Source organism: Alligator mississippiensis, chromosome 5 (genome assembly GCF_030867095.1).
Source record: "Alligator mississippiensis isolate rAllMis1 chromosome 5, rAllMis1, whole genome shotgun sequence".
NCBI lineage: Eukaryota > Metazoa > Chordata > Crocodylia > Alligatoridae > Alligator > Alligator mississippiensis.
Window position 1 is genome coordinate 153732510 of NC_081828.1, and position 11971 is coordinate 153744480.

General features: G+C 48.6%; 1 protein-coding gene across 4 annotated transcripts in view; it reads right to left on the reverse strand.

The window, feature by feature from the left end:
* The window catches only part of BTD (biotinidase), a 28407-nt gene extending 16468 nt beyond the window's left edge, over nucleotides 1–11939 (reverse strand). Inside the window, exons 1-2 of one of the 4 annotated variants that reach the window (XM_019497791.2) lie at nucleotides 11783–11939; nucleotides 10071–10615 (exon numbers count right to left, since the gene is read on the reverse strand). In XM_019497791.2, the coding sequence (XP_019353336.1) occupies nucleotides 10071–10114 (44 nt within the window). In that variant the 5' untranslated portion in view covers nucleotides 10115–10615; nucleotides 11783–11939. Of the gene's footprint in view, nucleotides 1–1041; nucleotides 4504–10070; nucleotides 11707–11782 lie in introns of those variants that run through there. The other 3 variants (XM_014603157.3, XM_019497790.2, XM_019497792.2) reach the window with 3 other exon arrangements.
* Nucleotides 11940–11971: the final 32 nt, after the last annotated feature.

An 11971-nucleotide genomic window follows, 5' to 3' on the forward strand; every position in this document is an offset into this window, starting at 1 on the left:
TGATGCAATAATGTCATAAACAAATAAAAATTTCTCTTTTCAACATGCATGTTTGACAGATTTACCTATAAGGCTCATGGCAATCTTATAAAAATGGGGCTGGAAAGGACCTCAAGGCGTTTAGTACAGTGATCCCTTGCTCCATGCAGGATCATCCTGATCTAAATTATTCCATCCAAGTGTTTGCTCATACAGACTTCCGCTAATTGAAACTCCACTATCTCTAATAACCCATTCTAGTGTTTGTATCTTCTTCACAAGTGGCTGTTTCCTCTTCTGGTTGGCTGCCACAAGAAAAGATTAAATTTCACCGTTTCTTAGTCTGTCTGATAGTCTCTACTAATCCTAATGTGCAAGTCTGAATCCAAGCGAATGAATGTCTCTTAAATCAGTCCATTGCTAATTAATCCTGAAAGTCCTTGTTTTTATCCAGGTATGCCAGGATCCCAAGTCTCAGGCCCTTGGCCAGGCCAGGTAGTTTCTTCAAACACTCTCCCCCCTACCCTGGTTCTAACTCTTAGCTGTGTCTTGGTTAATCCAGACTAATGGCAGGCTCTTAGTATACTGGGGTTAGATAACTCACTTTTTGCTCAGTGGTATGTTCTGCTGCACCACTCAAGTTGTTCCCCACCCTCTCCAACCACCATTGTAATCACTCATTTGGACTCTTATATTTTACTAAATCAAACATCCACATTGGAGTTTCCCTTCCAAAGGTGGATTTATGCAGTATTCCAGTTAAAAGAATCCACCTCCTTCCCTGTATGTCTCAATGGGATATAAATAGGATGGAGAACTTCTGTAAATATTTGAGTACCCTCTGCTATTCAAGTCCTCTAACTGGACAAATCCTGAACTGAGGTTGCTGACTTCTACTGTTGTCTGTGTCCCTTTTATCTTCCTAGAGCTAAATTTTTTTTATCCCAGCAGTTCTTGCTATAGCTCATGTCTGTCTGTTAGTTTTGAGTTGGCTAAAGTTTGCTTGGTCTCCCCTCTTTGAAAAAGGAACTTTCAGTCTAGATCGGTCAATGTGCTGCTCACCTAGCTGGTCTCTCACCAGTCTGGACTAGGAGTGTTACTACAAGGCTTCTCAATCTATTGAGATGTTTATTTCTCCATAAGTGATTTCACTTTTGTCTGCAAGCTCTTTCTCAGCCTTTCTTAGGGAACCTCCACCTGTTGCTTTAAGCCAGTGTTACTCCTGTAGAACAAGTAACTTGCCAATATTTGGGGTTTTGTAGGTAGCTCCAGCTAGGGAAAAAAATGATGGAAAGAAATTATTTGAAGCAATTTTATTCATTTACAACAACAATACCACCTCCTGTTTTCCTGAAGCAGCACTGTAGTATTGTTGTAGCTATAATGTTCCAAAGATTTGTTTGGCGTACGTACCTTTTATAGGACCAACTCTACAGTTGGGAAGAGAGATTAAATGAATTTTTGAACAAAAAACCCTTGTTCAAGTCTGGGAAGGCACCAGATGCTACCAAAGCTAAATACCATTTACATTTATTTAACCCAGTGATGTAAACCATAAAATCATAGGGTTGCAAGGGACCCAAGAGTCATCTGGTCCAACCCCTTGCCTGAATGTAGGAACATTACTCCTCATCTATCTAATGCTTCTTCCCCAACATCATCTTTGGAGATTTTCAAGAAGACAATTCCACAGCTTCCCTGGAGCAGCATATTCTACTGTTTCACTAGTCTAACAGTAATGAAGTTCTTCCTGATACCTGATCTCAATCTACTGTGTTGCAATTTGAAGCCATTGCTTCTCATTCAGCTCTACACAGTGAGGGAAAACAGCTGCTCTCCCTCTTTATGGCAACCTCAAAGGTGATCCTTAAAAGGGAAGCGGGCAGCAGACTTGTGGAGCAAAGAGAATTTATCAGACGTAGTTACAGACCTAGGAAGAACAGGGGAACTAGATGCATTTAATTATGTAAAAGAATAAGACCATGCACAGGAGAACTCGAACCACAAGACAAAGGTTCATTCAATCAGCATCTTCTCCTGCCAGAACACTCACTCAAAGCTTGACCTCGGTTATACTCGTTTATCCAGGCTATACCAAAGCTTTCTTTTCTCCATTCCTTTCTTCATGTTTCTCATCTTTCACTTCCAAACTTTTCCTCTACCCAGGCAAGTTCAAAGTCTTGCCAATGACGCATTTACTTTTAAGTGATATATAAGCCTATGTTGTCTGAGAAATTATTTCAGTTACCTACTTCTCTATGAGTTCAGTTGCTTACTCATATCCATCTTAAATGAAAGGCAATTGTTAGATTGGCACAATGCTACAAATGTACCCTTTATTGGTAATATGTATTTCCACTTTTTTATTAATATTTTCCATTTTTTGTTTTGCCTTTAGTTAAAGTCTCAAACATTGATTTAGCTTCACCTTTGAATTGAAGGTATCCCCGTTTTACACACAAATGAAACTGATAGTTACAGATGTTAAGTGACTTACCTGTGATCAATCCTATACTTTCAGAACGTGGCTCTCGGCTGCGGGGGCTGCCTGTCCCTTTTCCAGGCTCTGAGGCCTGGGAGCATGGTGACCTCCCCTTGTGGGGTCTGCTCCCATTTGGGGTCTCTGGCACGCCAGCTGGAGGAGCTCCAGGCCACAGTCCAGAGACTGCATGCCATCAGGGACTGCGAGCAGGAGACAGACTCCTACTGCCAGGCCCTTCTCCCCCGGGAGGCGGAGGGTAGACCACAGTCTCCCTCCAGGCCAAAGGAGGACTCCGGGACCTCCCGCTCTGTCCAGCCAGGGGCATGGACCACGGTGGTCAAAGGCCCTAAGGCCCACCGCACCAAGGCCCCTGCCCCGCCGGAGCTGAGCAACAGGTATGCACCTCCTGCTGCTCCAGCAGAGCCTGCTGAGTTGCCGGCTCCCACAGGCAACATGGGCCCAACTGCAGCTCCCGCCCCTGCTCTCCCCAAGACAAAACGTAAGGTGTTTGTTGTGGGAGACTCCCTTCTGAGGGGGACGGAGGGGGCAATCTGCCGCCCTGACCCCTTAGCCTGGGAAGTCTGCTGCTTCCTGGGGGCCCGCATCCGGGACATTGCGGAGAGGATCCCAGAGCTCCTCAAACCCACAAACCACTATCCCATACTCTTAATTCATGTGGCCACCAATGACACGGCTCGGAGTGCTCCCAGCCGGGTCAAGAGGCGCTACAGGGATTTGGGTCTAAAGGGTCTGGGCGCACAGGTGGTGTTCTCGTCGATCCTCCCAGTCTCAGGCTATGGGCCGAGGAGGGAGAGGAGGATCCACGTGGTCAACCAAAGACTGCGGCGCTGGTGTCGTCAGGAAGGCTTTGGCTTTCATGACCACAGCCCGCACTTTGGCGAGAGAGGCAGCAAGCTGCTGGGAAGAGATGGCCTCCACCTCTCTCCCCTAGGGAGGAGGCTCTTCTCAGCCAGACTGGATGACCTGCTCCACCGGGCTTTAAACTAAGCCCGCTGGGGGACAGGGGCACTACTGCCACTGCTGGCCCGCTGAGCAATCCTTGCAAAGCCAGCAGTTCAAGGCACTTAAGGGAGCCCACCCCTGCCCCAGCCCTAGTAAAATCTGTGGGCAAGGAAGGAGCCCCCCAGGGGGCACTTGCTTGCCTGTACACAAATGCCAGGAGCTCAGGGAATAAGCAGGAGGAGCTCATCAATAATGCAAATAATTATGATGTCATAGGGATAACGGAGACCTGGTGGGACTCCACCCATGACTGGACCACAGGTGTAGACGGCTATACCCTGTACAGGAGGGATTGTGTAGAGAAAAGGGGCGGGGGTGTAGCTCTCTATGTTAAGGAAAGCTACACGTCCCTGCAAGCCGATATTGGTGACCAGCGTGGATGGCTGGAGACCCTCTGGGTTAAAATCCGTGGGGAACACGGCACAGGGGACACAACGGTAGGAGTCTACTACAGACCTCCCACCCAAAGTCCTGAGCTTGACCAGGAGTTTGCCCGGGAACTGGCTGAGGCCGCATGCTCCAGGACCATGGTTGTCATGGGTGACTTCAATTGCCCGGACATCTCGTGGGAGGATCGCTCAGCAAAATCTGAGCGGTCTCAAAGCTTCCTCTCGTGCGTGGATGACCTCTACCTGACTCAAGAAGTCTATGGGCCAACGAGAGGCAAAGCGCTGCTTGACCTGGTACTGGCTACTGGGGATGACCTAGTTGGCGACCTAGTGATCGATGGGAAGCTGGATGACAGCAACCACGAGCTGAGCACCTTCACCATCCGCCGAAAAGCTGGCAAGTCAGTCAGCAACACGCAAGTCCTTGACTTCAGGAAAGCCGACTTTGACAAGCTCAGGATGCTTGTCAGTGAGGCCCTAAGGGACTGTGACCACAGGGAGAGGGGAGTTCAGGAAGAGTGGTTGCTCCTCAAGGGAGCAATCCTCAATGCACAAACTAAGACTATTCCATCTCGGAGGAAAGGCAGCAAGAGGGCACAGCAGCCCCCCTGGCTCTCCAGGGACCTAGCAGACCTCCTGAGGCTAAAAAGAAAGGCCTACAAAGGATGGAGGATGGGAGTCACCTCCAAGGAGGATTATTCTGCACTGGTCCGGTCCTGTAGGGAGCAGACCAGGAAAGCCAAGGCTGCAACTGAACTCCAGCTAGCTTTGAGCATCAAGGACAATAAAAAGTCCTTTTTCAGATATGTGGGGAGCCGGAGGAAAAGCAGGGGCAACGCTGGACCCCTGCTGAACCAGATGGGGCAACTGACAACTGACGCCCAGGAAAAAGCCAACCTATTAAATAGGTACTTCGTGTCGGTCTTTCATCAGTCCCATGGGACGCCCATGCCCGCTACGGGATGGGGTAGTCCAGGTGAGGGTGATCCCCTGCCCTCCATTGATGCTGACTTCGTGAAGGAACATCTTGAGAAGCTGGATACCTTCAAGTCAGCCGGCCCTGACAATCTTCACCCCAGGGTACTCAAGGAGCTGGCGAGCATCATAGCCCAGCCTCTAGCGCGGATCTTTGAAAACTCTTGGCGCTCTGGTGTAGTGCCCGAAGACTGGAAGAAGGCCAATGTGGTGCCTATCTTCAAGAAAGGGAGGAAAGTGGATCCGGCTAACTATAGGCCCATTAGCCTGACTTCTATCCCGGGGAAGATCTTAGAAAAGTTTATTAAGGAGGCTATCCTTAATGGACTGGCTGACGCCAACATCTTAAGGGATAGCCAGCACGGGTTTGTTGCGGGTAGGTCTTGCTTGACCAACCTCATTTCCTTCTACGACCAGGTGACCTATCACCTGGACAAGGGAGAAGAGATTGATGTCATATATCTTGACTTCAAAAAAGCCTTTGATCTGGTTTCCCATGATCGCCTCTTGGAGAAACTGGCCAATTGTCGCCTTGGGTCCTCCACAATCCGCTGGCTGGAAAATTGGCTCCGGGGTCGGACCCAGAGGGGTAGTAATTGATGGAAGTCACTCATTGTGGTGTCCTGTGACCAGTGGGGTCCCCCAAGGCTCTGTCCTTGGACCCATACTGTTCAACATCTTCATTAATGATGTGGACACTGGAGTCAGAAGCGGACTGGCCAAGTTCACCGATGACACCAAACTTTGGGGCAAAGCATCCACGCCAGAAGACAGGCGGGTGATCCAGGCTGACCTGGACAGACTCAGCAAGTGGGCAGATGAGAACCTGATGGTGTTTAACGCCGATAAATGCAAGGTTCTCCACCCTGAAAATCCGCAGCATCCTTATAGGCTCGGCAGTGCTATGTTGGCTAGCACCGTGCAAGAAAGAGACTTGGGGGTTCATCATTGACCACAAGATGAACATGAGCCTGCAGTGCAATGCTGCGGCTAGTAAAGTGACCAAAATGCTGGCTTGCATCCATAGATGCTTCTCAAGCAAATCCCGGGACGTCATTCTCCCCTTGTACTCGGCCCTAGTGAGGCTGCAGCTGGAGTACTGCGTCCAGTTTTGGGCTCCACAATTCAAAAAGGATGTGGAGAAGCTTGAGAGAGTCCAGAGAAGAGCCACGCGCATGATCAGAGGTCAGGGAAGCAGACCCTATGATGACAGGCTGAGAGCCCTGGGGCTCTTTAGCCTGGAAAAGCGCAGGCTCAGGGGTGATCTGATGGCCACCTACAAGTTTATCAGGGGTGACCACCAGTATCTGGGGGAACGTTTGTTCACCAGAGCACCCCAAGGGATGACGACTAGGTCGAACGGTCATAAACTACGACAAGACCATTTCAGGCTGGACATAAGGAAGAATTTCTTTACTGTCCGAGCCCCCAAGGTCTGGAACAGCCTGCCACCGGAGGTGGTTCAAGCGCCTACATTGAACACCTTCAAGAGCAAACTGGATGCGTATCTTGCTGGGATCCTATGACCCCAGCTGACTTCTTGCCCTTTGGGCAGGGGGCTGGACTCGATGATCTTCTGAGGTCCCTTCCAGCCCTAATGTCTATGAAATCTATGAAACATTATGTAATAAGTGTAAAGTGCACATTAGCTTGGTTGCTGTTAACCATAAATAAGATACTGTTTCACTTGTATACAAAATTGCTCAGTACCTCACTATAACAGGTACCTGTGATTGTTGTTATATCCATAAAAGAAGGGGAAAATACTAAAAAACATAATTGAGGTTTATGATGTCAAAATCCCAAGATATCTATGACTTCAGTGTGTTTAAAAAAAACTAATTAGAACAAGAAAATGGTATAAAATTATCCCTATTCCTTCTTTCTGATATAATCATGTTTGTTCCCACCCATCTTCTCCAAACATCATACAGAATGTATACTGTTGCTTCATTGCAGAGGAGGTAGCCCAGTATTTACATTTAGACTGATATACTGGAGTGAGATCCTCCCCCCCCCCGTAGTATCAAATTAAGATTTTATTGTTTATTTCACTATTGGTTTCTCAGAATCCTTTACTTGTATTATGCAGGTTAAGGGAGCTATCCATAGAGTGCTGAGAGGAGAAAAAAGTTTCCGAATGAATGGCTTTGTAAAAAGGTCCAACTTCAAGTTGAACAACTTCCATCAAAAGTAAGAACTTTGTCTGGGTCACTAAGTACTCCTTAAAATTTGTATTTTGAAACATTATTATTATTATTATTACTATTTACAATAGTAAGTCAAGAACAGTAACATCATTTGTCACTATGATCTGTGTAATTTGATCTATGTCTACTGCGTAAAAAATCCTCTTAATGGTGATGTTTTTCTATTAAGATAACTATTTAAATTGCATGCTATTTTTTTACACTAAATATTAGATTTTCTCTAAAAATGAAGCTAAAGACACAAGAATGATGTAAAATAATATGATATACATATTTTGGCCTGTGGTGCTACATTTGAATGTGTGCTATCATTCCTGCATGGTGCATTCCACAGTATTATTTATTTATTTGTTTGATTTATATGCTGCCCTTCGCATGCTGCCCTTCCCAACAAAGGCTAAGGGCAGTTTACAATGACAGGTTGAATAACTTATACAACAGCAGTGTGACAAGACAACAGAATAACTTAAAGGGGAGCTAGAAGATCCCTGTAAAAGAGACCCCCTTCGCAACCTCTTAGCCTAGCTTTGTTGCTGACACTAGTCCTTCCAGCTACCTGCATGACTTGTTTAGAAAGTGAGTTTTTGCTGTAAGAATTGAAAAGGCAAGAAATGTGGCTCTGTTCTACCAAAGCCCCTGACCACTTTGGCATTCTCCCTGTTCCCTCCCTTTGTACACCAGACCCTGCAATACATATCGGATACTAAAGTCTTCCCAGGGGAAGCGCCTGACCTTTACTAAAAGCCATTGTAAGTAGGTGTGCCCCAATACAGATTTTTGGGACCGATACTGATAGCCGATTTTTAAGGAGGCATATCAGCTGATACTGATCCGATTTCTGATACCAGCTTGGCAGTGTGAAGAGCTGCGTGCAGCTGATAAGTCTGGTGTAGTGGAAGTGGAGTGGGGAGGGAAGGGACATAGGGGGGCAGATCAAGGCCCCCACAGTGAGGGACAAGTGGGGCTGAGGCTGGTGTAGGGGCTAGGGCAAGTGTGGGATGGAGCTGTGACTCATCCAGGGGGGGGCAGCTTCCATTGATATGCGCTGCTCGTATGGGAGCCCAGGGCTTGGTCCTCGGGCCCACAATGTTCAAAATCTTCATCGGCAATTTGGACAAGGGGGTGAAAAGCACCTTGTTCAAGTTCATAGATGACACTAAGATGTGGGGAGAAGTGAGCATGCTAAAAGAGAGGGACAGGCTACAACTAGATCTTGACAGGTTACAGAGGTGGGCAGATGAGAATAGGATGGGTTTCAATACAGACAAGTGCAGGGTGTTGCACCTGGGGAGGAAGAACCAGCAGAATACTTACAGGTGATATGATCAATCATATAATCCCATACAGCTGGGAAACTCCCTTCTCGTCAGCACAGAGGCAGAAAAGGATCTTGGAATCACTACTGATTCCAAGATGAACATGGTCCACCAATGTGGGGACGTGGTCAGGTAGGCTAACAGCACTTTGTCATGCATCCGTAGATGCATCACGAGCAGGTCCAAGGAGGTGATCCTCCCCCTCTATGCAATATTGGTCAGGCTGCATTTGGAGTACTGCATCCAGTTCTGGGCACCGCACTTCGGGGGGGATGTGGACAGCATGGAGAGGGTCTAGAGGAGAGCCACCTGTATGATCAGGAGTCAGCAGGGCAGGCCCTACGAGGAGAGGCCACAAGACCTGCACCTGTTCAGTCTCCACAAAAGAAGGCTGAGAGAGGATCTGGTGGCTGCCTATAAACTGGCCAAGGGAGACCAGCAGGCAATGGGACAGTCCCTGTTCCCCCGAGCACTAACCGGGGGTAACAAGGAACAACAGCCATGAGTTGACTGAAAGCAGACTCAGGCTAGATATCAGGAGGCACTACTTCACTTTCAGGGCGGCGAGGAGCTGGAACCAGCTTCCAAGGGAAGTGGTGTTTGCCCCAACCTTGGGGGTCTTCAAAAGGAGGCTAGATAATCACCTAGCCAGGGTCATTTGACCCCAACATCCTTTCCTGCCTATGGCAGGGAGTCGGACTAGATGATCTGCTTAGGTCCCTTCTAGCCCTACCAACTAGGAAACTATGGTTCAGTGGCTCATCCAGCCCTTGCTTATTTGTCCAACGGCTACCATTGCTGCTCCCGCAGCTTGTCCGGGGGGGCATGTGCCCCGGACCTGCACAGGGCAGGGCAGGCTCTTTCCAGCGGGGTAGGGTTGCACTTGGGATGGGTGGCAGTACTGGAAGGGGGCTAAGGGGGAGCTGCAGCCACCCCAAAATTCGCTGTAGCTCCCCAACATCCCTCCCAGCACTGCCACCGCCCTCAGCCCCAACCCGTTGAGAAGAGCTTGGCACAGCCCCAGCCTGCCCTGCACAGAACTGGAAGCACCCTCCCCGCCCCCAGTGCCTTCCTGGATGAGTGCTGGACCAGCCGTCAAAACAGCAGCTCCCAGACAAGTGGAGTGTAGTAGTGGGAGCTGCCTCCCACCTTGCATGAGCTGCAACTCCATCCTGTACCCGCTCCACCCTGGCTGGGCAGCGCTTGCCCCAGCCCCTGCCACAGTCCCACCCCTCCCTCACTGCAGGGGCCTTGATCTGCCCGCCATGCCCCTTCCCTTCCCTTCCCCCTGCCACCACAACAGACTTATGAGCTGCCCACAGCTCTCCGACCTGCCAGCTGTGCTTTTAACTGTCTCTAGTGGGTTACGGAATAGAGAAAATTCCACACAACTTACTGATTCGTTTGATGCACTCGCTGGGGGAGTATTTAGTTGAATGCACGATTTCACAATGATTACACACTTAATTCATACAACACAATTTTATTTTAAAATTCTTTGCTACGCATATAACACTGCTTAGCTTTAAGAAATACCACAAACATTAAGAACACAATAATTACATATATCAGAAACAATGCTCCGAATGCACTTCCTTCCCAAACAATACTATAAGAATTAGTATTACAAAAACAACTACAATTACAACTAAAAGTTAAATTTGAATCAATACTATTATTTTCATTATATACTTACAATCCTAGAATTCCGAGAAGCCAAATACCTAAATACGGTTTCATTCCTCAGTAGTACAATTTAATGGGTTGGCCTCAGTAGTACGGTTCAATGGGCTTGCCTCAGCAATGTGATTCAATGGGCTGGCCTCGATACTGACAGGACTAAGTCCCCTTCCTTCAGTCCCTTTCGGGCACTCTGCAACTTCAGGTGATCAGTCTGATCCGGCCTACACTTGCGATTCTTCCTTCGTTGTTCTGCAAGTATAGTCACCTCCAATTTGGGACAGTAGGTTACAGTTTTTATTGAGTGAGTTACCGTCCTGGGCCACTCCTACTCAAACCTGTCATTACCCCCAAATTTGGGCTCGGATCTTACTCAACAGATTCTTTTCCTTAGTAATTAGTTTCTTTTGTTGATCATTTTAATTACTTTGGGGAACTTCCACACCACTTGCAAGTGACCTTTTCTTTCCAATCTTTGTCAAAAGGCTCTAGGGTTTGATCTCTCGGAACTCAGGATATTTGCTTTAAGGATCATTTTCAGGTTCTCTTTGTAAAAGACCTCTAAAGATAAAATTCCAGAGTTAAAACTTTGAGCAAAGTCTGGATCTTCCACACAAAGTCCAAAACAATGACCTAGATAAGGAGATAAATCTTATCTTCTTCCTGAAACTGGCTAATGGGCAACCATTACAAACATTCGAACTATTTCATTCAATATGACAGCAACCTAGGTGCTGCGCTGCAGCTGTGTGCATGCACAGGCCATTTACTGGCCAAGTTATTGACCATATCAGCCTAATTTCCAATACAATTTTCTTTATTTCAGTGCACTTAAAATTTAAGGCTATGTATTTTGTATCCTGGCTCCTGAGAAGCGTTCCCCTGTCTGCACTGCCTAGTGTAACTTTTGCTCCTAAGCAGCTTCAGGTCCAGTGGGGCACCTGGCCCTGTTGCCATCTTCCAGGTTGTGCTTGGTGTATTTCACAAGTGTTCAGGGAAGCAGTTAATGGAGGCGGGGAGAAACCTAGGCCAATGTGCTGCTGCTTGTGCAGCTGTGCATCAGGCCAGATTCAGCCCACAGAGCTACGGCCTCCGGGATCCCCGTGCACCCTACAATTTGGCATTGGGGAGCAGTGGCAGCCTTAACCACCAGACTTGTTGGCAGGTAGGGAGCCCCAGGGGCAGGACAATGTGGCCCTGTGTGGGGGCGTCAGGCAGACGGAGGTGGTGCACAGCCTTGCCCAGTCCTGCATATGAAATGTTCGTATTGGAAGCTCCAATTACTGTATTTTCCCCAAAATTGTCATACACTGACAAATAAAAAACAAGGATGCAAACAAGTTTTCTTCTGATTTACTCTATATCGCTCACTGCAACTCGTCCTTGCGCGAGTGACAGCTCTGCCCAAGCTTCTGAAGCCCTTTAGGTGGAGGCAGCAGACAGTCATGAGAGCACTGGCAGCGGCCACGGAGCTCGGTTCGGACTCCCCGAGAGGGACTCGGGCTTGGCCGAGGCTGCGTCAGTGAACGGCCGCAGAAGTTACTGTGCACTTTGAACACTTCTAGTATTGCTGACCTACACGGGTTGCAATTACCGTACAAACGCAGCAAGTGTTGTACACGCGGCTTCTCATCCCAGCGCTGCGGGCCCGGGGTCCCCGCCACTGCCCAGGTGCTGCGCTTTGAGCCCCCCCACCCCGGCCGCTGTCCGCCCCGCGCCCCCGCTTACCTGGCCCCTCCCGCCGGCTCCACGCGCTCCTCTTTGCCGCCTTGCGGGCGTGCCTAATTGTCTGTCAGCGCCGTCCAATCAGACACGCTCGCAGCGCCGTGTCTGATTGGCCAGCGCTGACTGCCAATCAGCGGCCTCTCCTTTCAACCCTCCCCTCGCTCTGAAGCCCATAAGCCCAGCTCCCCTCGC